General features: G+C 33.9%; 2 protein-coding genes across 13 annotated transcripts in view; both read right to left on the bottom strand.

The window, feature by feature from the left end:
• Positions 1 to 10804, bottom strand: part of ca10b (carbonic anhydrase Xb) — a 61772-nt gene extending 50968 nt beyond the window's left edge. For all 4 annotated transcript variants that reach the window (XR_012401101.1, XM_005164096.6, XM_068219190.2 and 1 more), the window contains exons 1-2: positions 10403 to 10804; positions 2976 to 3050 (exon numbers count right to left, since the gene is read on the bottom strand). Coding sequence is in view for 3 of the 4 variants with exons in the window: in XM_005164096.6 (XP_005164153.1) it covers positions 2976 to 3050; positions 10403 to 10460 (133 nt within the window). In the remaining variant the exon portion in view is untranslated. The remainder of the gene's footprint in view (positions 1 to 2975; positions 3051 to 10402) is intronic.
• A 1412-nt stretch (positions 10805 to 12216) lies between these two features.
• itga3a (integrin, alpha 3a) overlaps positions 12217 to 27309 on the bottom strand; it is an 88191-nt gene continuing 73098 nt past the window's right edge. For 3 of the 9 annotated variants that reach the window (XM_691769.11, XM_073944716.1, XM_073944719.1), the window contains 6 exons: positions 25166 to 25276; positions 22464 to 22577; positions 19096 to 19191; positions 18808 to 18933; positions 14636 to 14785; positions 12217 to 13933 (listed from right to left, as the gene is read on the bottom strand). In XM_691769.11, the coding sequence (XP_696861.6) occupies positions 14675 to 14785; positions 18808 to 18933; positions 19096 to 19191; positions 22464 to 22577; positions 25166 to 25276 (558 nt within the window). In that variant the 3' untranslated portion in view covers positions 12217 to 13933; positions 14636 to 14674. Of the gene's footprint in view, positions 13934 to 14627; positions 14786 to 18807; positions 18934 to 19095; positions 19192 to 22463; positions 22578 to 25165; positions 25277 to 27309 lie in introns of all 9 variants that reach the window. The other 6 variants (XM_021474550.3, XM_073944718.1, XM_005164095.6 and 3 more) reach the window with 3 other exon arrangements.

The raw sequence follows: 27309 nt of genomic DNA, 5'->3' as shown, positions 1-27309 counted from the left end.
CATACTGTGAAAATTTCCTTGCTCTGTTAAACATAATTTGGGAAATATTTAAAAAAGGAAATAAAACTCAACTTCAACTATGTAAAAAATAGATCTCTAGGTAACTTTTGATACATTTGCTAAATACAATGTATTTCTTTAAAACAACTGGTAAAACTTTTTATGAAGCCACCTCATAAATATTAATAACAACAGTATGTTGAAAAAAGTATTATTTATGCATCATGATGGATGAATAATGCATAAATGCATAAAAACTTGTTTATATTGTATATTTAAATGTATCCTTGCTTATTTTCAGATCAAGAATAAAAAACAAAGAATAAATTGTACATAAATAAAAATAACAATTAGATGTGCTTTTATTATAACTTCTAAATACAACTTTAAAAGTATTTTAAAATGAGATTGAACTCTTATTTTTTTTTTTGTTACAGATAAAAATTACAAAGTAATGATTAAAATAATTAGCATTATGACTTACCTCATGAGAAATGTCTTATAACCACTTCATGATATCGTATGGCTGGAAACATCTTTGTTACTTTACTAAAAGCTGACAACTATCACTCATAAATATTGCACATAACACTTCAGAACAGAGAGCACATATTCATTATTAACTATGACATTTCCTTCAATAAACTGCAAACGCACTGCTTTATTTCATTATTAAAAGTTAATGATTACGTAGTTGCACTCTAGCATGCAGATAAGTTAAGCAACGAGTTAAATGACATAGAATATGTTCATGCAGCAAAAACATTACAATAATATGAATAAACCACAAATATCTAAGCTAACAATTACTTAAGATTTTTTCAAATACTCAATTGCTATCTATCAAGAACACATAATAAAGCTTTTTATATGTTTATAAGACAACTTTGCTTTTGTCACTTTAAGAAGTAAAAAGGTGTTTGAGATAAAAAAAAAAAAGATATTAAACTGTAGGAAATATTATACAAATCCATTTCATCTTGCATAAAAATACGCATTCATTCATTTTCTTTCAGCTTAGTCTCTATTTCAGTGGAATGTACCACCAACTATTCTAGCACGCTTTATTTGTTTTAAGCTGCAGATGCCCTTCCAGCTGCAACCACGTACTGGGAAACACTCTTACACCGCGGACAATTTATTTTACTCAATTCACCTAGTGTATGTCTTTGGACTGTGAGGGAAACCGGAGCACCTGGAGTAAACACACACGAATATGGGGAGAACATGCAAACCCCACACAGAAATGCCAACTGGCGCAGCTGGGACATGAACCAGCGACCTTCTTGCTGCAAGGCAACAGTGCTAACCACTGAGCCACCATGACGCTGCATCAAATTTTGCTTAGTATTTTTACTAGCGTTAAAATTATTCATAAGATGATCGAAACACTTTCCCAGTGAAGAGTTACGGCTGTAAGGACATTCGCTGTGTAAAACATATGCTGGATAAGTTGACGGTTCATTCTGCTGTGGCGACCCCAGATTGATTAAGGGATTAACCCGAAAAAAAATGAATGAATGAATGATCCAAACACATTATAATGTTGTTTATACAGCATTTTTGCAAGCATCTTGATACATTAAGGATAATGTTGCATTATTGCATTATAAATACAGGTTTCAAGTCTTACTGTGCCACAGGGGCGGATTTAGTGATTTGAGGGCCCTAAGCAAATTCAGCCATGAGGCCCAAAAGTTTTAAAATGCAACTTTTGTACTTTATTTTTGATATATTTTGCTGTTTCTTATATTACTCTATGTTCTTTTCTACATTTTACCTTAATGCAAAATAATAACATACAAAGCATTGGCATAACAGTGGCGCAGTGGGTAGCATGATCGCTTCACACCAAAATGGTCGGTTAGTTGGCATTTTTGTGTGGAGGTCGCATGTTCTCCCCATGTTGGAGTGGGTTTCCTCTGGGTGCTCTGGTTTCCAAAGACATGCACTATAGATTAATTGGGTAAGCTAAATTGTCTGTAGTGTATGTGTGTGAATGAATGTGTATGGATGTTTCCCAGAGCTGGGTTGCAGCTAGAAGGGCATCCGCTGCGAAAAAAAAATATATGCTGGTTATTTTTTGCGGTTCATTCCGCTGTGGTGACCCCAAATGAATAAAGGGACTAAGCTAAAAAGAAAATGAATGAATAAATAGCATCTTGTAACATCTTGTAAAACTTTTGAAATGATTTGTTTTCTTAAAATGAATTCACAACTAAAAGTAATAAATTAACTATTTCCTTTTTTAAACCAAACCTTTACTGATTTGACTGCTGGATTGGAACAAGATTGAGGGTGGTGGACACAAATGAAAATTTTTAGACCCTTGCCATACAAAATATGACAAAAAATTATGTTTTATAGGTAAATTAGTTTCATAAACAATATAGTTTATAGGTATAATTTATAATTCTAGGTATTTATTCAGGGGCCATCAGATTTCCTGAGGCCCTGAGTTACCTCGCTTATTGGTTAAATCCGCCCCTGCTGTGTCAGGGAAACTTCAAACAATCATTTGTTTTACAGAAATTTCCATTCAGTGACACCCAAAACTTCCACACCTCAGCTTTAAAGTTCACCTTCAAAAGAAAACCTCTATTTCCCCTGCATAATATAACAACCTTGAAAGCATCAATCTAAGTTTTGAAATGCAAGCACTTTAAACCTCCCAATTAAGCCCTCGATTATAATGCAGCATGTGCAAAGTACTGTTAAATACCCTTTCACACTGCTCTGTGCAAAATCCACCTCCTTCTCACCGCATATATATACATTAAACGTGTGAATCAAACAGAATCAAATTCAGTGGCACCCTGGAGTTTCATCTGCTATAAGTCAACAGGCAAATCCTCTGCGAATAAAGCGGGTGATCCACGCATATCTTGCAAGTCTTACAGAGGCAGCGTGACTCTCGACAAGACACATTCGGCATAGTCTCACACTGTTTTCTTTTCTTTTTTGGAAAGGCTTACCTGGTATAAAGCTCCCCTGGACAACATCTTTGTATGCCCACCAACCATCGTGCAGCTTTGATGACACTGGCTGTGCTGCGGAAAGAGAAGAGATTCACACATCACTCACCCACGGCTCTTTGAAAATACAGTCACACCTGTAATAGACCCCAGCTCCCCGCGGAGACAACTTTCTGCTGTCAAATGAGTGCATGAAGCTGTCTCTAATGCTTCAAGGCGCATTTTTTTTTTAAATATATAAATATATCGGAGCATGCAAATTGAAAAAGTCAACATTTCCCTAACGCGCCGCTTAATTGCGTGCAAATAAAAAAATATATATGCATTTGTGTGTGTTATGACGACAGATGCATCCTGGATCTGTGCTCTGGGCCCTGTCGGCGGAGCTGAAAGTAGGTCACAGAGGCAGCAGACTCCAGCATTCAGAATTCACTCTGTTATCTCACATCACTATTCCCCTCACCTCTCTCCCTCTGGCTTCGGGCTGCGGCTTGCATCATATCCACTGCCAAGTCAAGCACTCAGGGCTGCTCTTTAATACACCACACCACGGCTCTACTCTCAAGCCAGGTCGCTTTGATGTGCCCGTCATGAGCGGGGTGGAGGATTGCAGCCCAATTTGCTTTCACCCCAATTTATCGACATCTGTATCTGAGATATGAGAAAGCTGGCACTCTTATATGAGTCGCTGCAGTATCTCTGAGCATCGAGAGGCATGGATTTGCAGTAAGCGCAGGTGCTGAGATTCATACGGCGAGAGATTCAGGAAATGCTGACACTCGAATGGAGTCCCGCTACCAATATATCCTCTCTGTTGTGCGAGGCTCCCTGCGTGCACTGTGGGATATCGAACGGAACATAAAAAGCCGCTTATTTTACTTTTATACCACAAGTTTTTGACACGCTTGAGTCACTTTGATATTATTGGTCGGAATGAGGAAACTAAACCTGGTTTTAACCAGGTGGTTTGAGAGTTTTTATTTCTTTTATCTCACAGATGTCGTCCTTACTCAGGGTTCCTACTCAAGGCCAAACGTCACGTTTCCTGACTTTTCCTTGACTAAAAGGCTGAATTTTTATGACCTATAATGATCAGAAAAACAGCCACAGGCAGTATTAAAACAGCCTGGTTGCCAGTGGTGTAAAAAAACTAATTACAAATATTCAAACTACTGTTATTGAGTAGTATTTCTCAGAAATGTTACTGAGTAGTTTTATAAATGTGTACTTTTACTTTCCCTTGAATACATTTTTACTGCAGTATCGGTACTTTTATACACATAGAAGGTAAATCGCATCATGATGAACTACCTCAAGAAATGGGCGATTTACAATTGCAGCAAACTATTTGGAAGCATTTAAAGTGTCCAAGAAGATGCCCAAAATCTTTACACACAATGACCCAGAGGCTGTTTAGATGCATGTCACTGATGAGAAGATGACGGATGTTTAATGTATGATGACCAAAATGGCCTTAAGCAACCAGCAGGCACAAGACATTACATGACGTCAGATTGACTTTATACCCCAATGTTGTGGGGACGTGACATTTTTGTTTGGAAATGACAGTCGGGTTGACGTCAGAACTCAACATCAGGCCTATGTCAATGTCTAACCAAATATGAACGTCTAATGATGTTACAGCTTGACGTTGTGTGGACGTTACCACTATGACGTCTATCAGAAGTCGGATTTTGGCCAACCCTGATAAATAAATGTCAGTATTTGACAGTTGGTTTAAGATGTTGACTCGATGTTGGATTTTGATCACTTTCTAACAACCTAAAATCAACCTAAAATAAACCAAATGTCAACGTCATTTTTCGTCGTTATTGAACATCAAAATAACGTCCTTAAACGTTGGCTGATTTTGGTCACCTGACATCACAGCCTATTTTTACTTTAATAATAACATCTTTTGACGTTGTGTGCCTGCTCGGCAATAACTAAATGCACTACAGAATGTTACGTTTACACACATCCACAAATTACATGTAAACACATCATCTTTTCAAAGTATAATACTGATTACTCACTACTCTGGAGTACTTTTAAAAGGTCTTTTTACTCATACTTTGAGTAATATTTATAACAGATACCCATTACTCTACTTGCACTACATTTTTGGGCAAGTAATGGTACTTTTACCTAAGTATGATTTTTCAGTACTCTTTCCATCCTGCTGGTCACAATATCTTACTTCAGTGAGAGAAATAAAATGGCATTGAATTAAACCCTGTAACTGCCACACCAAGAATATAATTTTGGATTGCATTTTTTAACCCCTAATGTCGCTAGTGCACACTCAATGCATCCCAATTTTTTTAAATATCAGTCTCTACCAAATGGTTGATATGTCGGTTAATGGTAAAAGTACCAGAATTAATACATATACTATAAAAATCTGAAACTATAAAGTGTAAGACCTATTTACTTAAAACATAATCAAGATAAAACATTTTTGATTACAAAATTAGCTTTATTTTTTGAAGTATGCCATCAAATATTTCAGTTTCTCATTTAATATGTTTTCTTTTCTACCATAAAACCAAAATTAAGAGTAGTAGTGCAACAGGATTATGTTTGTTTGATTGTTTTTTAAACTAACAATGCTGTGTGTGTAAACCATTATTTAAAACAGTCATTATTTAAATGACTTTAACAGTCATTATTTAAACCAATCAAAACATGGTCAACCATTTTGTAGAGCAGGTACGGTATTAAAATTACATTTGGATAGATGGAAAGTTCAATTTCAAACGATAAACATAAATCACTGATATTCCATGTCTTTGATCAGAATAATAATATTTTTTAAAAAATGCAATGACCTGTTCAAACAAATGAGGGCTTTTCTGTATATAACCTTCATGCACATAGAGCCCACTCTTTGAAGATCTAACTTGTTTTTGTCTTTTATAGATGCCCATCCCCTAGAGGAAGGATGACGTCAAAACCAGGACTGCCAAAACAAACTGGAAACTTCAATGGAGTTGAAAAACCTCGCAGACTCTAGATGAGCTTTACTCTGAGGCTCATGACTCACTGACAACTTCTCTGCATCGATTTTTCATACTCTCCTCTAGCATTTGGTTGTTGTGTTTATAGTGTCGCTGTTTTATTTTTCCAATCGATGAAAAGCAGTTTATTGTCTGAAATTACTATACAATGTTTGTACTCATTAGAAACAGATCAGGTTTGAGGAAAAAAATGGCCAAAGATGAAAAGGACTGTGAATTCTGATGAAACAAAAGCTGTCGAAACTAGCCGTAAGCCCACTAGATGCACAATACTAAGCTTCATTCTCGTCTGATGTCTGCATTTTTCTCTTCAAAAGTTAGAAGGATATAGTGTTTTTATACTTATTCAAAATTTAATTGATATCTTTTAATCGAAAGTTCTTCAATGCAGGAGTGCAAAGATTTGTATGTCTTCAGGTAGCTTCACTCCATGTTGTAATTACAAGATTCTACCTTCATTATCAAACTTATAATTACACCTTGTGAACTGGGAATTTATTTATATTTAGACTTTGATAATGTTGCCATAAAATGTACAATTAAGCATCTGAGAACATGAGCATCTCCGAGCATCCAACATTATTTACTGTCATCTTGAAATTCAGTAATGACATGATGAATGCAGTATTGAGTAGTTTATTGTTTATATATTTATTTTGTATATTGAATTTTTATGTTTTAATTTTTTTTTCTTTTCTGACTGTAAAACAGCTGTGCAGTTTAGTGATCACAACTAGCAAAATTAATAGTTCAAATTAATTCAACTTGCATATGCATGCTCTTAGTACTTTGTATGTGCATGTGTTCATTAAAATCGGGCAGTATTCACAGGCTCTGATGACTTGTACTGACTATTTTAAATGTGAATAAAAGCATACTTTGGGCTTTAGATAGTTTGATGTTTTTTTTTCTGATATATTGACTTGTTTTAAAAGAGTTCATGCATGTTTTAGTCAGATGGGTTTGTAGGGTTGCACAGAGTATACTATGGCAAGCCGTTTTAACTTTTATTCATTCTCAGGGTATGTATTCTTGATATCAACAATTCAATTATTGATATCAAAAAGGTTTATTGTTGATATAAAATTACATTTCAAAAAGTAGCAATATTAATTTCATAATAAACCTTTATTTTGCTGGAGCATTTTTTTTTCATCATTGTTTTTTATAATTAGCATATTTTATTTTCATTATTAAACAGATGTAATTCCTCTATGAATTGTATCATTTCTGCTTCCCAAGTTTTGCAATAATCTGATTCATAATAAATAATGATCTTGTTCATTTATGCTCAAAGGACTTTTTTGCTGAAATTAAACTACTTCATTTTAAATTGAAATTACTTCCTTTCACACTGAGAACTCATGCATATACACATATTAGATCACTTGAATTTATGTACAGTTGAAGTAAGAATTCATTAGCCCCCCTGAATTATTAGACCCCGTACATTTTTTCCCCAATTTCTGTTTAACGGAGAGATTTTTCCAACACATTTCTAAACATAATAGTTTTAATAGCTCATTTCTAATAACCGATTTAGGTTATCTTTGCCATGTTGACAGTAAATAATATTTGACTAGATATTTTTCAAGACACTTCTATACAGCTTAAAGTGACATTTAAAGGCTTAACTAGGTTAATTAGGTTAACTAGGCAGGTTAGGGTAATTAGGCAAGTTAATGTATAATGATGGTTTGTTCTGTAGACTATTGAAATAATAAATTAGCTTAAAGGGGCTAATAATTTTGTCCTTAAAATGGTGTTTAAAAATTAATCATTGCTTTTATTCTAGCCAAAGTAAATGATTTGTTGATAAAATGAAATTGTTGATATCAGTATTTATATATATATATATATATATATATATATATATATATATATATATATATATATATATATATATATATATATATATTAAGAACTGAACTGTTGATATCAAGAATACATATCCTGAAAAAGTCCTAATGAATTGCCATAGTACCGCAGGGGTGCCCAATCTTGTTCCCGGAGATCTACCTTCCTGCAGAGTTCAGCTGAAACCTTGATCAAACACACCTGTCTGTAATTACCAAGTGCACCTTCAGATCTGACTTAGTTGGTTTAGTCGTGTTTGATCAGGCTTGGAGATGAAATCTGCAGGAAGGTAGATCTCCAGGAACAGGATTTGGCACCCCTGGTTTACTAGTACTACAGCAGTGCTGCCATACTGGACCTTCAAAATACTTGTAGATCTGAAAAGATTGTATCATTAACACGGTAGTATGTGTGTGTCCGTATGTCTGCACATTACAAGACATTAAACATAAGAGCCTTTCTGGGTTACTTATGGAGTAAATGCTGTGTAGAATTCACATCTTACTTGTTATTATGTGCTTTGCGATAAATACACATGGAATTCCAGATGATTTGACAATGAAAAGTTATGTAATTTTAAAAAATGGGTGCAAAAATGCTCTTTTACTTTTTTAATTTTATAACATTTTATTTTAGTAGTATGATGTGAGCATGAGCACCGTAAAAAAAAATCATTGGATTTTAGTAAGGGGTTGCAAACAATTTATATGGGCTAAATCTAAACAAACAAATTAAGTTGAACATTACCAAATTAAAATTGTTAGTTTAAATTCAGCCAGTAGAAATTGTTTGCAACCCCTTACTTGAAAAATAGTAAATCCAGTGAATATTTTTATTTCAGTGAATGCTATTTTTATTTGCAAAAATATCACATTTGTAAATGCAAATGATTTCATACAATTTGATAAGCAAAAAACAAAACAAAAAAAAAACATATAGCCTATTTATATATATATATATATATTTTTTTTTTTTAACATTGATGGAGTAGACATTTTAAAAAGAAATAAGTAGAACCATTTCTCGAGGCAAAACAAGGCTATTTTCTCTCAGAATGAATGATTGTTTTTGAACGAATCAGGCAAGACAATGATTCAATGCCACACCCAATAAAAAAACAAGACAAAAACACTCAATTACGTTGGTCCTGAATCCTGAATGAATCAGACATGTTAAATAAATCTTCAGAATAAATGATTCAGTGACTAAATCATTAAAGGCTATTTCCCTACAGATTTCGGCAGACAGCAAAATACAGTTTATTGAGTTTTGTTGGATCAGTGTTATGCCTTTATATGTCCCTATTTGTTATCGCCTGTTCTTGACTGAATATGCAGAAGAGGCAGTTTCTGGGTTGTAGGATGTCTGAGAAGTGATGTACTGTAATTTTGTGATTGTCTGTGAATTGTGAACCCTCACTGTGACTTCCTGCCACCTACAGGCTATTTTAAATTTTAGTTTTAATTTCACATTTAATAGCATACATATTAATCTATAATCTATATTTAAAATATACACATTTACATTATGATAATACCACAACATAATTTATGCAATTGTGACTGCACTATAAACATAATACCCCCTGATCAGCGTTAATCTGTGATTTAAATGTCACTTTAGATTCAGTTTATGTGCTTAGATAAATTTACTTTGCACAGATTTCATTCAACTGGTAACAACATTCTCAATAATACATTGTTCAGATGAAATATAGTCTGTCTCATAAATATCTATGTGTAGATGTATATAATACCACTTAGTATCATATCTTAGGTTGTATAACATAAGATATATATTTATGGCACTGTGACAGCAACACTATTAGGTTGGTTGATCACCTGGACTGCCAGCTATCTAACCAGCCTGGCCCAGACTGGGAACCCAAAAATCAGCAAACTGTCTTAATCTGGTTTAAATCAATATTATTTTAATCCCTGGCCATTCTTTTCTTACAAATGACGTTTTTGAAAGGAACAGGAGAAAACAACATAGCCATGCAGAACATGAAATTTATGGGAAGCAATTTCTTGACTCCAAATCCCTGATGTTCAATTTAAAATCGTTTCATTTTTTTCAAATGACCACCCTGCAGGGGGAAAAGAGAAAACACCAGCCTAAACTAGCTGTCTGGTCCTATCTGGTTTCACAGCTGGTTCTGTAGACATGGTTTTAGATGGGTTCTGGGCACTTTTCAGATTTGCCAGAGAAGCAAAAGGCAATCTTGTTCAGGGTGAAAACCATTTTAAAGCATCCGACTTAAAACTGCTAAAACGAGCAAACCATTTTAGTCATGCTTCAAATCGTGCTTATTCTCCACAGGGCAGTCCGCAAACAATCACTTAAAAATCACTTCAGCATGAGCAGCACTGCGTTATCAGCAAAAGAATAGAATGAAATACTTAATAAAATAATCATACAGCTTTAAATACATCTGCATTGCCAGCATTATAAAAAAATGACGTTGTAATACCAACATATAGAATATGTAATCAGTTAAACATCCAAAGCGTCCTGAGAGTGAGTTTTCATATTGCGAGCTCAGTTTACCTTCCACAAAGATGACATTAATGTTGAGAATCAGAACGAACTCCCAAACGTGCGGCATTCTTCATTTAGTCCATCAGGTAATTAACTTGATAACACTTGGTCAAAGTCTGAAGCGTCATTCCCCGCGAGCGTCGCCGACACGCGCGCTCTCGTCATTCTCAAATATGATGAACATCGTCCTCTCCGAAAAGACGCGACCCGCCGCGTAGATTCACTCGCAAAATGTACCGCACGGACAACCACTTGCCAGTTCACAGCGTGGAAACTTCCAAGTCCTGACCTCAAGCGTACGAGAGCGAGCCAGTGTGTTTATTTGTCGTTGTTTGTGCTGTTGGCTGAGTCGTGGACGGTGTTTGCGGCGTTACCTGACAGTGCGCGCGGATCTGAGGTTTAGCGCGGTCTAATCCTTCTGCAGGCGGGGCTCGCGCTCCCGTGACGCTCGCTGGAGAATGCGGTTAGTTTTGACATCTATTCAAACTCTAATGCAATTACTTTCCTGCTGGTGCGAGGCTTTACAGGATTAGAAATCATCACATTCCTGTTCATTACTTGCCAAATTAGTAACACGAGTGCGCATTAAGGACAAAACTCCCAATCGTCGCCTTTCACTTTATTTATTTATTTACTTGAGAGCTAATTAATGCACACGCTTCGATAAACAGCCTTTAGCTGCGCACAGGTCTGTTGACACATCACTTTTTTTAACAAATGAACGTTTAAGTTAGACATGTAAACGACATTCACTTAATTTATAAAACATTTTAAATACAAAAATAAATCACCTTAGAAAACACATACACACAATCATGACATCAACAACAATTGGACACTTTCAGACAAATGTGATCACATTTATATAATACATAGCCTACCAATAATTTCTAAAACTCGAAACAATATAGGCTATCAATAATCAGGACATGGAAATACACATATACTGTACACGCCACACATCAATCAAACACTACAGCACCTCCAAAGGGAGATACTAAACGGGCTGAATTTGAGATTAGGTCTTGTCCCAATTGCATAGGCGAGGAGTTTTTGTGTGCGTGTGTCTGTCTACTGTCCTGCTTTCAACGATTCACATTCTGTAGATGTTAGAATTTATTTTAAATCTTTGACTGTTTCTTATATATAACCTGATGCAAGATAAAAATATATCAAGCAAGAACCGAATAAGATGGATGAAGTAGTGAGTCATGACTGGGCAATAGTTTTTTTGGTATCGGAACGTTTGCATAAAATAAAATCAGTGCTACAGTATTTTCAGTGAGGGTACACAACATACAAAAATCCTCTCACAGATAAATGTGGAGGCATAAAAAGAAATACAACAGCTCAACAATAAGTATGGCCCACAAGAAATGTAGATAACTACATCTACTTCTACAACAACTAAAATAAATTGCACTCACATGTCTTGTACATACAGTGCTTAGCAAAATTGTGTACAGGCCATTTTGAAATAGAATATTTTCGTGAATACAGGCAATGTTTTTTGGTGCATTTAAACTAAACAGATTTATTAAATAAATATATTTATTAAAATAATATTTTAGTCACCAAACATATTTAGAAATTAAAAGATAATTCAATTAAAAATAAGTAAAATATTGCAAAAGAAATTACAACCTACATAATTTCAACTCAATTTTTCACTTTTTTTTTTTTTTGCTTCTCTTGATTTTCCCCCCTTTAAAAAAAGTATTTATTATTTTTCTCTAACATAAATTTGGGTGTACTAGTTTTTGGACTTGTCATAAGTTATTTTGTTAGGTAAGCTCCAGATTTGGCTTTAGTACTGACTAATCTAATGTTTATGCACAAATATAATATTGTATAGCGTCCTATTAAATATGAATTTTAAAGATTGCGTAGTGTACTTGCTGAGCACTGTGCACATTTCTATGATTGGTTCAAGTCTTAGGTTTTCCATGATAAAAATAATAAAAATGTAATTGCAACTTTTTCAACTCACGATTCTGACTGATTCGATCTCTTTTCCAATTAAAAATTTCTGTCAACTCTTTTGTTTTTCTGTAGGTATGAAGAAATATAAATTGTAATATTAAAAAATCTAAATCTGATACAAAAGTCAGAATTACAGTATGAAGTACAGGCAAAATTATCTTATTGCAATTAAAAAGGTAATTCTGACTTTTTCTAACAATTCTGAGGTCATATCTTGCAATTCATTTCATGTATTTAAACAATTTCTAGAAAAAATATACATTTATTTTAAAAATGAGTTTAAAACTTAAATCATATAATATGATTAAAAAATCAGGATGTGAAATGAAACTCAGCTCCAAGAAGAACTTAAACTGTGAAATATAAACTTACAACTGAGAAAGAAGTGAGGATTGCAAAATATTACCTCATAATTTAAAAACATAAAAGTTTAGAACTTTTTGGTTGTTGAAATTTTGAAGTAAAATAAAAAATGCAGTTCAAAGAAGTGAAGCCTGAATCACGACAAGCTATATAATCTCACAATGGGGTATATGCAAACAGACTTTAAATTTTCAGTCGGCCAGCCCAATCGTGAACTGTTGCACCATTACAAAATCACCAGGTTTAAGATCTGATTTCTTTAAAAATCCGTCATCTTCACTGCTTGATAGAGATACAATATAGGAATCTGACCAGACAAGAAGCACTGCATTAAATTCCAGTTTTCCATGCCATGTCTTTAAAATAAGGACATTTATTTTACCCTAATATTTTCAATGGAGTTTATGTGCTAGCCTGCTGCTACTGACAGCATTGGATAAACAACGTCTTAGCAGAGTTTGCTAGAACAACTAAATGAATGCTTAAATCTATTTAACTGATTGTATTTAAGTACATTACAACATTGATGCAGTAAAAGGAACATTATGAATTTTAAAAACTTTTACCAGAGGTTTATCGTTGGCTGAAAAACACTAGCTGTGCATATAGTCCATTAAGAGAAAAAAAAAGTTCAAATTGTGCTATACAAAGTTAGAATTACCTTTTTATTTTTTTCTTATCCCATGGTGTAAACAAGCTTTGATAAGACAAGTGAGAATGTTGGTAAAGCAAGGAAAAAACCTACTGAGCCAGCAGTAAAAAAATCCTCATTGTTGAGCCCTGCAGCAGACATAACACATGCATTCCATTAATAAAACACTATCAAAATAATCATCAAAACAATATGTTTTCTCCTCCAATAATTTCTTGTCCCACATTTTTAAATGAGCATGTCCAATTTCATCTGATATCCAAATGAAGTTCCAATCAAATCAAGTAGATCTGCGTTTATTCAGACACAGACGGCTTTATAGTCCATTCCACCGCCTAAGCGAGACAGTTTGCGAGTGCTTTTTTTTTTCATCAGTAGTACTGCTTCTTTTCTGTCCAGCTCGTGATCCAGTGTTTTCTGTTGTTCGTGGTGTCCAGAATCAAAAAGCCCTGGTTTACCTGGTATTGTTCCTTCTTACAAATCCTCACGCCTTTGTATTTTGGCATAGCTCGAAAGTAGTCGATCCTTGTAAAAAAGCCACTCTGCGAGAAGGAAAAAACCCATAAGTAGGCACGTTCAGAAAGAGACATCCGACCACATTTTCATAACAGGTTGATTACAGTAAGAATGTGAGCAGCATGTATTCATAGCAGCTTTAAGTAATCGGAGAGCATCGACGGAATTCATTTCATGAGATTATGAAGCATTCTTTAAACATTAGCGAAATTATAAAGAGAGCAAATTATTAAGAGGGAGCGTGTAAGAATGCGTGAGGAACTCAACAGGAGATTGTGCAGGGGAGAAGAAAGCTTGTTATCTCTGTAAGAGAAGATGTGATCAGAAGGAGTTTTGTTGCCTCGGTTGAAAGCAAGCTCTCAAACGGCAGGAAAGCAAAGAACACGGTAACGCAGAAGGAAGTTATTAGCCTTGTCAAAGCCAGAAAAGGCATTCAGAAGTTGTATTAGAGCAATATACAGTTGATGTTTTAAGACATCGTTCTATCTCCAAGATAACAGCATCGCAAGCCTGAGGATAAAACAAAGAGCCTCACATATCAATTTGTTTCAGGAAAAAAACACCCTTTGGTGTTTTTGAGAGCAATGATGAGAGTGGAAAACAGACGAGGCAAGAGCTGTGTCTCAAAAGGGAAGAGGAAAGACAGTATTAGTGGAGCTTGCGTGGAATACATTATTGTTAATTAAGCCAAGCTGGGTTTTAGCTGGAGCGCTGTGGCACCTACGAACTTGCTATTTGTGTGTCAGAGGCCCGCAAAGGCCAGAATCTCAGTCCTCCTCTGTAAGGCGATCGTTTTCTGATGGCTGTGTTTTCATTTCTGCTTTCTGGGCCTTGGCCTCATAAAGCTCTCTGGTGTTGGCCCTCTTGAAGAAACCACACTGGGGAACAGGATTCAGATATGAGCAGGCAAACAAAACACAAGGAAAGGCTAGAGAAACTGATCTACAGTCAGAAGCTCCTCTGCTTCAAGTGTCTGGGGTGTTTAAAATCACATTTTAAATATGTCCATAGATCAAGTGCATGAAAAAACAAAACACAAATAGAAGGAATGTAATTTGACTGCAATAAATGTGTACTGAGAAGTCAAAAATATAATTTATGCTGAAGTTTTGGAAGGAAATACACAAACTTATTGCGAAATCTTAGTATTTTTTGCATCATGTCAAACATGATAGAAACTGGACTGCAAAACTAGTTTGATATTGCACTGGTATATTTGTGGGAATAGCCAAAACATACTGTATGGGTCAAAATTATTGATTTTTTTTTTTTCAGAATATTATGCAAAGATCATCTTCCATGAGGAAATTTAGCACATTTTCTTCTGTAAAAATCTATCAAAATTGTTTTTTTTGTTTTTTTTGTAATATGCATTGCTAAGAATGGAATATGAACAACATTAAAGGTGATTTTGTCAATATTTAATTTTTAACCCTCAGATTCCAGATTTTTCAAATTGTTTAGTCCAAATAGTGTTCTAACCCAACAAACCATCAATGGAAAACTTATTCATTCATTCAGCTTTAAGATGTGTAAATCTCAATTTCCAAAAATGTTACTCTTATTACTGGTTTTGTATATATATTGCTCAGTATATATAAGTACACCCCTCACAAATCTCTCTTTTAAATTAATATTTTTAATAGGAAGCTATACAATATTATATTTGTGCATAGACATTAGATTAGTCAGTACTCAAGCCAAACCTGGAGCTTATCTAACTTACAATAACGGTCCAAAAACTAGTTCACCCAAATTTAAATGTTATAGAAAAATATTAAATAAAAATTTTAACAAAGAGGAAAAATCAAGATATATAATATATATATTTTTTTTTTTTGCTAAATTTTAATTGAATTTAATTAAAAATATCTTTAAATTTCTAAATATGTTTGGTGACTATAATATTATTTCAATAAATATGTTTAATAAATCTGTTTTGTTTAAAAGCACCAAAATACATTGCTTATATTCACTGAGAAACGGATGAAAATATTCATTTTCAAAATGAGGTGTACTCAATTATGCTGAGCACTGTTTATAGTTTCCATAATTTTGGTCAGATTTGCACACAAAATGTGTAATTAATTTTGTGCTTACAGCTTTATTTTAGTGTTATATCCTCTCAGGTTTGTTCAAACTTTTAAGTTGTGATTCTTTTGTCTAGACTTTTCATCTTTCGTAGACTCATGTCGATTCTTGGCGCTTCTTATTTCTGTGTTATTCCTAATTTTGAGATCAGTTTCTCGTGTGAAGTTCATTTTACTGAATCAGATAACTATTGTTCTACATCTAAAGTTATTATTACTGAATGCACCTGAACAAATGCACATAATATATGATTCAATATTCAGCACTTTCATAAACTGCCATACAGCGAAAAAAAAACATTCGTTATTAGTCATTTTAGAAATGGATTTAAGTAATCGTGTTGAAATTTATGCAAAAAAAAACATCAGCATCTTTCACTGACCACACTCGAAAACATAATTACAAATGCTTATTTTATAAACTTCCTAGGATGACTTGAACACATGAATAAATGCAGTGCTCAGCATATGCTAGTACACCCCTCACAAATCTTTCTTTTAAATTCATATTTTTAATAGGAAACTAGACAATATTATATTTGTGCATATACATTAAATTAATCAGCACTAAAGACAAATCTGGAGCTAATCTAACAATAAAAAAATTATATGTTTTTAAAAAAATATTAAATACAAATTTTATAAAAGAGGAAAAATCAAGAGAAGCAAAAAAAAATGGAAAAATTTAGTTGAAATTTTGTTGGTTGTATTTTTTTCAACATTTTGCTTAAATTTAATTGTATTATCTTTCCATTTCTAAATATGTTTGGTGATTAAAATATTATTTTAATAAATATATCTATTTACTAAATCTGTTTTGTTTAAATGCACCAAATTACATTGCCTATATTCACTGAGTAATGGATACAGATATTAATTTTCAAAGTGGAGTGTGCTCAATTATGCTAAGCACTGTATACATACACAGGAATGTATAACAAGGGATAACAAGGAAACTAAGAACAGTTAGTGTTGACTTTTCATTTTCATTGAACCTGAAAATTGTCCTTTAATAAAAATCTGACATGTTTGGTCAATAACATCACTCTGAAACTCAGGGCTTAATGAAAATCTTGAGATTCCCTCTGATAATTATGATTTTGTGGTGACGTTTAAATGCGCCCAACTCACAAATGTGTTTTTTTCTGACAAGATTTTTATCCTTCCACATTGCAAACTCGCACACAAATATCCTGATAATTTTCTGCCAGGGTATTATTCATTCATTTCTTTCAGACTCTGTGCTGTTCAAAATAAAGTTTACATTTGTACAGACACATCTCTACAATGCAGGAAAAGTCCTTCATATTAATACAGCGCATTGTGATATGGTTTGACAGATTGTTTTTTAGAATATGGATATCCAGTGTGATATTTCTTCCTTCCTGAATGTTGGTTTGTGTGTATAAATCCTGTTCACTTTCTATACGTTTATTTGCTATTGTGAAAGCCCAGTAAATGAACAGAGGAAGTCAGAACTCAGTTCAATGTGGGTTCCTTTGGGTTTATATAATGAGGTTTTTCAGTTCACGAGTAAAATGTGGTAATTACGCACTCCTTGCACTCCTAAAATTACTATAAACATACATTTTCTAAAATACACATAACAGCTTCAATATATATATATATATATATATATATATATATATATATATATATATATATATATATATATATATATATATTTATACAACAGTTCTGTCTGGTTCTCAAATCTGATTGGCTGATAGCTGTGCGATATTTTGCAATATCAGCACTCGTACATCCTCCTCACCCTTCTGTATAACTCTGCCCACATAGAGTGAAAGCAGATCAATAAACTCACTACAGTTTGACAGATATTGCAGCTGTTGGACAACACAATGCACTTTTGAGGCTGTTTTAGGCGAGAAAGTAGTTATTTTGATTGCATACATGGAGCTTATTTATAAGAATAAAAAATATCAAAAATGACTTTTTGATTACTTTTGATATTTGAAAAGATCACAGTAATTTCAAACTACAGCTGATTAAAACATTATTAAGCCGACATGTGACTTTTTGTGTCGACCTCTCTCTTTTTTTAGTTGCTGTGCTTCAGTTATACCATAGTAATTGTAGTGTATTGAGTGTGAGATGGGACTCACATATCAAAAATGTTTGTATTTTGTGTTGGCCACTCTTTGTATAACCTTGAGTAACTTTTTGGTTGGCCATTTGTTTGTTTCTAATGAAACTACTGTTCTCGTTACTGCAGACTAGTTCAGTAAAAAAAGAAAAAAGAAATGCCTCCATGTGTTTAGCATTTATATAATCACAAACACAACAGTAATCTGGTAGTGTTTGCTTTGCTTTGGCTTGTCCGGGTTAATTATTGTGATATCCAAATTGCAACAGAGAAATATTGGGAAATCTCTGTAGACTGATGGTATTTCATGCCGTTCAGCCTCATAATCTTAAAATCTAAAGTTATGCATTGTCAATCTCATTGTCATGAATTAATTCTTTTTATCAATGTGGGCTACTATTTTAATAGTGTAGGCTAGTATGGTTAACTTAATATAAAAACCTCATGACTGTTAGGTTTATAGACATCAAAGTGCTATTCTGAATGCCTGACTGATGTCTCGCACAGAAGAAGAATTAAAATGTGTGGCAATATGTGTTGCTCTTCTCAAGGTGCAGTTAAAAACAAACTTCACACTTGTTTATGGCGTTAAAGCATAATGTGATAAACTGAATCTGTTGTTTATGCTATTCCATCCAGAATAGCATGCAGATGTGCGAACAAAAGATAAGTGTGCGGCACCGAAGCACAAAAGGATCCTCACCTTCCACAGAAGAATAACAATCACGCCCAGCATAACCACTCCTGACAGAACGGACACAATGATGATCCACAAAGGAGCTTCATACGGTAGTTCTTCAGCCACTGCGGGGTCTATTTCTACTGTAAACTAAACCCAGAAGAGATGTTTACTATCATTAATCTCTAACACGCCAGGAAATACATAAAGCAAAATTGCCTCATTTTAATAAATATTTGATTTTCCTCCAACTTATGCTAAATGCATGCAAGAACGAATCTTGGATGCAAGAGAAAACTCTGAGATTTGTACCTCACGGATGTTATTGTTCATCTTGATGTTTTTTTTGTCTGTTTTTAGAGTCAGCATGACACTGCCTTGCACACTCACTCCTTTAGCTCTGTAGTCCTGTAAAACAAAAGAGCAGCACAAATGTTATTTTAGACAATAAATGTTATTTACTGTAGTGTCCCAAGCACTGCACATCTGAGATGTGCTTCCTTTTAGACTAGCGATGGGTCATTTGTGGAAATTTGGTTCTTGGGGTCTATCTTATGAGCAATGAAAACAATCTGGGAAGCTGAACAAATGTTTTGTACCTCTTTTCATTTATCTTTGGCTTCACTATAATGACTTCCTAATCTGGAATAAGATCAAAGCTTGTGAATGTGATTGCGTACAGGGAATCTGGCTACTGAAAATAGAAAATTTTAACTCTACTACTTGAGTTCATTACTCGGTAAAGAAATCTAATTTTCCCACCCCTACAAGGAATACATTCCACCTGGGTAAAGGAGTAAATAAAATAAATTCTGATCCATGTTTCTGCACTGTAAAAAATACTGGGTTTCATACAATTATTTCGTAAACACAATCTGTTTAAGTTAACTGAATAGTTTTTACAAAATGTATTTGATTTAACATAAAACAATTAAGTTATCCCCAAAAATTAAGAATTGTGTTGTTTTAACTCATTTTAAGTTACTAGTTTGAACAAACAGTCAAAATCAGCTCTTAATCAATTACAACTAAAATAATAATAACAGTAATAATAATCCCTTACATTTATATTGCACTTTTCTGGACACTTAAAGCGCTTTACAATTTCTTGAGATGTTTGTGTTTGTGTTTGTGTGGATGGGGGGTCAACTCATCCACCACCAATGTGATGACGAAATAGCAGCCTTAATGCACAAGACCGCACACAACACACCAGCTGATTGGTGAAGAGGAGTGATTCAGCCAATTATGATATGGTTGGGAGGCCATGATGGACAAAGGCCAGTGGGCAAATTAAACCCCTACTCTTTTTTCAAGGGATGAATGACCACAGAAACTCAAGATGTCTCAGTTAGCAGTACAGAATCCCCATCAGTTTACTGGGGCATTAGGAACCACACAGACCATAGGTTAAGCGCCCCCTGCTGGTCTCACTAAGGCCACTTCCGGCAGCAACTTAGCTTTCCCATGTGGTCTCCCATCCAGGTACTGACCAGGCGCAGCCCTGCTTAGCGTAGCTTCAGTGGGCAACCATGTAAGAATTGCAGAGAGCTAGAAGCTAGATAATTATGCAATTTAACTTGAAATACTTCAATCCTGGAAGACTTTCTTTCAGCATGTTGTTGCTGTTAACATTTGTACATGCAATGCAGACATTGCCAATTTTGTTTAGACAGTTGAGCCACATTGACAAAAAATATAGGGGATACGATCAGAATGAATAAATCCACATTTGATCACATGATCGGAAATCAGGCCTGATCACATGGTTTCAGACTCGAATTGAATCGGACGTTACCTCCTGACCAGAACTCGAATATATATGTATCTACATATATATTCTCATTATTTTGAACAAATCTATATTTATGGTGGCACAGAGTTGCAGAGACACTTGGCTAAATGCCGGCAAAGTAGAACATGGAAGCAGCTTGAAGCAGAAAGTGCAAGTATGTCTGCGGTTTAGAGGTTTTATAAAGTTGATGATGACAACATTGCCATAGCAAACTCTAGGATATATAAACTTGGAATTGCCTGCCGGGTGTCTTAGGTTGAGGTGCTATTTGTTTTTATATTAGATTTTGTTTTATATTTACTGTTGCACTATATCCAAAAGTGAAGAATTGATGGTATTTATTACTAGATTGTTCAAGCTACCGCACAAAAGTGCTCTGTTTGATAACAAAATTGTTGAATGTTAAAATAAGGTGAAATAAATAAAAAAAAATAAGTAACATCTTGAATCTGTTTCTTCACTCTTTATTCTTTTTTTATGTATTATAGAAGTATCGGATCAGGTTTCGGTATCGGCAGATACTCAAAGTCAAATGACTCAGACTCGAGGGCAAAAAACCTGATCGGGACACCCCTACTAAAATATAGCATATATATATATACTCTGAGATATTTATATGGCTTAACAATACATTCCTATTCCCAGAAAAATAAATATACCAATTACTTGATTTTGCATATTTTAAAATGTATATATTATTATTTGTTAATCATTATTAGCAATAGTAATATAAACTCAAAAAGCCCCTGCAATTCTATAGTTTGAGAATTCTTGACCTAAAATAAATAAATTATATGTTGAAAAAAGACTTCGGTTTTTATTTTATTACAAAAGTCAACTCATTTATGATAGTGACTACATGTTTCATCATCTTTCCAGCACTTACAAACATCATCAATGTCTTTACTGTCACTTTTGATCAGCCTAATGCACTTTTGCAGAATATTTCGCATAAAAATATAAAAAAAGGAAGACAATTCTTACAGACCCATAAAGACTGCATATTTTAACCCCTAACCAAATAAACCTAAACCAGCAAATCAAGGTCTTACTAGGCATACAATTCCAGACAAGTGTTTAAGGCATGTTGAAGCTGAACAGTGAACAGTGAAGCTCTAAAACACAGTTTAAACATGCCTATAAAACTTTTGAACAGTATAGTCTAATTTTTATCTTTCTATTTCAGATTTTTAAAACTGTTTTTAAAATTGGTAATCGAAATGATAATCAAAATGATAATCTTAATGTACAATGTTTTCTGAAGATTCATGTGACCCTGAAGATTATAATGCTGAAAATTCAGCGCTCACAAACAACAACAATGTAATTTATTCTTGTGAATTCTTTTTAAAATATATTCAAATATTGGGTTATAAATGTGGCCTTGTTGAGCGTAAAAGACTTATTTTAAAAGCATTAAAAATCTAACATTAAACAGCAGCAGATGCTGTTTTCAAAATGAAGGACAACATTATTTGGCCACTTCGGAGTTGTGAAGTGTAGCAAGGTTTTTCATGGCTAATGTGGGGAAATACTTCAGGCTTTATGACTTTATACATCCACTAAAATCACACTGGGGCCAGTTAAAAGAAAAGTCTTGGAATAGAGAAATAAGTTTTGAGAAAAGTCAAGCATCAGTTGTTTTCAGACATTCCTCATTTCTAAAGCCGGACTTAGTGTCCAAACATCTTATCAACTTTAAGGCAATATATACATATGTGGCATACAGGAAGCCAGGTGTGACAAAACGAAACCACTTCAACCCTTCATAAATTGAAAAAGATCACAAAGCAGACATGAGATTTATCCTTGAGAGTCTGACATGCGACAAGTCTGCAGTAATGAGAAGAAAACATGACGTTTCAGGTGCAAAGCGAGGCCTGACCTCAAGCATGGTGCTGTTCCAAACACGCGCTCTGACGGTAAGCATGGCGGAGGTTTTCATTGCGCTCAAAGGGCAGCTGAAGGTCTGACAGCGGGCAGTGCCCTTGGTGCAGTTCTGACATTGAGAAAGAGAGAGCAGTGACAGCCGGTAAACTCTTTAGGCAAGGCACTTCATGTGAATAGAGTAATGAGTAAGGCCAGACAGAATCTGCTGACATTTTTTTGCTATTTCTGCTGATTTAAGTTGAATGATTTTGCCAGTATCATACCTAAAAACTTAATGTTGAAATAAAATAATATGTTTTTAACTTTTATTTCATGGTTACAATGCAAATCCATCTAGATTCACTTATTTGGTAAACAAGGCAAGTCTATCATATATTATATCTACTAAAAGACAGAAAATACTACTTTACAAACTGTATTGACTGTAAGTCAAATTAACACATTTTTTAAAATCAATATTATTACTGAAATCACACAAATTTACACAAGTAAACTAGTAGACTCGATAGGCTAAAAATCTGGGGAAATCTGCAGATTTCGTGTGGGCCTAGTAATGAGTTATATTATTGACTACAAATTTCATCATCTTTCCAGCACTTAAAAACATTAAGAATGTCTTTAAGGTAATTTTTGATAGATTTAATAGACCCTTTCTCTTTCATTTCTTTGTAAAGAAGATAATTCTTACAGACCCTGAAAGAGGGGTGTTACTGTCTACTGTAAGTTACTGTAACTGTAAGACTGCTAACTCAGCAAATCAACATAATCACAAAGTGAGTCTTCAGTGCATCTTAGATGCTCGAGTGCCACCATCTTAAAACAGAACAGACATCATCCATAATAAAGGTACTTGCCCAAATACAGTTTTTTTATGACACAAAACTTTACTGATGCTATGATTATTGCCATATGTACTCTGCTGATTGATAACATTAGCTGCAAAAACTATTTGTATTAGCTTTCTGAAATGTGATTTAAATATTTATCATTTTATTAAAAACACAAATATCTGAACACTGGATAAAGTTAGGTTTAAAACTGGTGTTCCCCATTTTTAATGTATTAGAGTCAAAGGGTTTTACAGAGTACATTTTGGGAATCTCTAGATAAAACTCCATCATTCATAACTACATCATTCAGCGATCAGCCAGTAAACAATGCTTTTGTGGAGTAAATGTATATAAATCAGGGAAATAATGTATAAACAATGTATGAATTAATATATGAATCTCTCTCTTTCAAAAAAAACTTGAAAATAGAGATAATAATAATAAACCTGAAGTTTGTTATTTGGTGCATTTTTCAGAAAGTGGACTTTGAAATTGTGCTGTACTTGAAATCTACACAAAAACAAACACTCTAGCATGTACTATAGATGTTTATTTTAATATTTGAATGAAAAAAAAACACCTTCTAAAAGGCAAAATCTCTAAATTGACAGGTTTATTAAATTTTGTATTTTTGTTTTGCCTTGCTTTAATTTAGATTTTTCTAGTCTTAGTTGCATACTACATCTTAAAACAGAACAGACGCCATCTATAATAAAGGTACTTGTAAGTAGGCTGGACTTGCTTAAATACAGATTTTGTATGACACTGCTACAAAACTTTAATGATAGTATAATTATTACCTTATGTACTCTGTTGGTTGATTACATTAGCTGCAAAAACTATTTGTATTAGCTTTCTAAAATGTTGATTAAATATGCAAATTAGGCATAATTGCATTAAAAACACAAACATCTAAACACTAGATGAAGTCCGGTTTAATATTGGTGTTCTCCAGTTTTGATGTATTATAGTCAAAGGGTTTTACCGAGTAAATTTTGGGAATCTCTAGTTTTAACTTCATCATTCAGAAAATACTGCAAGAAAGTATTATTTGTTTTATTTCGGCTAGAAAAAAAGCAGTTTTCATTTTTTTAAAACCCACTTTAAGGTCAAAATTATTAGCCCCTTAAAGCTATTTTTTTTAATTGTCTACAGAACAAACCATCATTATACAATAACTTGCCTAATTACCCTAACCTGCCTAGTTCACCTAATTAACCTAGTTAAGCCTTTAAAAGTCACTTTAAGCTGTATAGAAGTGTCTTGAAAAATATCTAGAAAAATATTATTTACTGACATCATGGCAAAGATCAAATAAATCAGTTATTAGAAATGAGTTATTAAAACTTTTATGTTCAGAAATGTGTTGAAAACAAATTCTATCCATTAAACAGAAATTGGGGAAAAAAATAAATAGGGGGGCTAATAAATCAGGACGGAAAATAATTCTGACTTCAACTGTATATAAATCAGGAAAATAATGCATGAATTCTGTATGTATGAATAATGTAGCTTTAAATGTAAAAAAGCTTTAAAATAGAGATAATAATAAACCTGAAGTTTGCTATTTGTGCATTTTTCAGAAAATAGACTTTAAAATTGTGCTGTACTTGAAATCTACACAAAATCAAACACTCTAAAGTGTACTTTAGATGTTTACTCTATATTTGAATGAAAAAACACACTTTCTAAAAGGCAAAATCTCTAAATTGACAGGTCCATTAAAAATGTTTTTTTGCCTTGCTTTAATTTTGTTTTTATCTGGTTGCATACTACATCCTGCAAAGTATCAGAGGAGACATGACATGGCGCTATCATCCAGTTGCCTAGCAACAAAACAATGGTTGAGAGAGATGGATATACGCACCAGGACTTCTCTAGGCTTGTTTTGGCCCTGACGGGTTTTCTGCGACATAGCCAGTTTGGACTCTGACAAGACCTCGTCTCTTTTCCTCCTCCTAGACTTACGCTCTGACACCTAAACCACAAAGGCAACACATCCATCGCATTAACATACACAATATGCACAGTACACAACAATGATGCCAACGCAGAGGTGATGTATTTTTTTGTCAGTCAACCATGAAACAAATATCTTAGCATCTTCGGGTCCACTGTACCAAAAGTGAATTCATTTTTTATTATTTGTTTTTGTTAAATGTTTGAAATAAGATCTGTGGTTATCTGTGAAATAAGATTTGTATATAGTTTTTTTTTTTTTTTTTGCACAACATAAAATATAGAAAGTATGACCTCCTTGATGTTCATGGTTTAAAGCTTTTTCTTGTCTTGACAAAGGGCTAAGTGGAATTACAGAGGTTTTCTGGCACATTAAACATCATCACAACACTGAACAGGAAAAATGTATCCTCGCTAATTCACTTTTACAGCTTCTTTATTTTTATATTCATGCACAAACTAAATGTTTTTAAATAAAGACAAAGTTACTGAAGGCTGAAGGCTTTGGTGTTATTCATTTATAGACTATGCTATGTTTTACTTCTAGTAATTCTATTAAGGTTTCTGAAAGTCATCATGAACAAAACTTAATCTAATGTAATTATGTGTAATGTAATCATACATATTTTAGTTAAAATGAAGATCACGAAATAGTGATCCTGATATTAACAAAATGTAAAGATGATTACATTTAATAAGGCTTGTGACCAAATGTTAATTGCTAATAAATATATTTTACAACCCATGCTCATTCTGATTACGTACCCCTATATACATATTTGGGGAGCCCCAAATACCTCCCAGGAGCTATGTTTATTTTTTTTTTTGCAGTTTTGTTTTCATGAAGCACCAGAGGCTGCTGTGTACGCTTTTTTAGATTTCAAATTTCTCTCGCGAGTGCAATTTGCAACAGCTGTTCTTGCATAAATCCACCAGAGGCCGATGTGGACAGACTAACTGATAACCAAAAGATGACCCTTTCTGGCTGCATAATTCGTGATCTCCAGATATGTATATAGGGCTATGTTTTCAAAATTAACCTATGTTGATATTTTAATATTTAACATTTACTGTTACTGAAAACTTTAATGTCCAAAATTCAGCAAATCGATCTCACAAGGAACAAATGAAAATTCTAATCTGTTGGTCCTTGCCAAAAGGGACCCAATACCGAGTTCCTGAGGGAAATATTTGAAATGACTTAAAAAGAGTATGGGAAATATCAGATGTAATCTGATGGGCTTTCTTTAACAGCTGGCTTTCATTCAAATGGTATAACACTGACACTTTAACCAATTAATACTTTGCTGCAGGTATTTAAAACCTTAGACAGAGAGTTCTTCTTTTTTTACTTTTAAAGTAGCAAACCAACAAATGGATTCTATATAGTCCTTAAACAATGCCACCATCAGAGTCTTATTAATATTAAATGTTGCTAATTTTCACAAACAATAAAGTCTTTGTTGGCCTGTCCTACATAGTCTTTCTGTATTTTTAAATAAAAATTGTATTTATTATCAATAATAGTACCTAGGTACTTATAGCTTTCCACTAATTCAATCTGGCAGTTATTAACCATAGCACCCATGTAATATTATGTCCAGCTTCCGACGCAGGTCAATGCACATCTCTTTCGTTTCCTCTGTGTTCACACGTAGACCAGCTTCTTGACACACATTTGTAAAATATTCAACAACAGGTCCATGCTCTGCCTCCTCACCCACCAACAAACTTACAAAAAAAGTGTCATCCGCAAACTCAAGAATGTACCGATTGTCAAAAGGACTTTGACACTCATTTGTGTATAGGATGTAAATAAGAGGAGAAAGAACACACCTCTTTGGTAAGCCCATAGATGTGGTCATAGGATCCAACAGAATACTGTTAACCCTAACCCTCTGAGACCTGTTAGGGTGCTTTCACACCTACACTTTTGTGTTTGCCCAGTTAGCGCAGTTCGTTTGGCATATGTGAAACCACCAATCGCTCTCGAATCCGCGCCAAATCAATCAATCTGAGATCGCTTTGATGAGGTGGTCTCGCCTCGATTGA

The sequence above is a fragment of the Danio rerio genome, chromosome 3 (assembly GCF_049306965.1).
Source record: "Danio rerio strain Tuebingen ecotype United States chromosome 3, GRCz12tu, whole genome shotgun sequence".
Classification (NCBI taxonomy): domain Eukaryota; kingdom Metazoa; phylum Chordata; class Actinopteri; order Cypriniformes; family Danionidae; genus Danio; species Danio rerio.
Note: the sequence above shows the minus strand (reverse complement) of the source record. Positions and strands in the feature narration are given on the sequence as shown.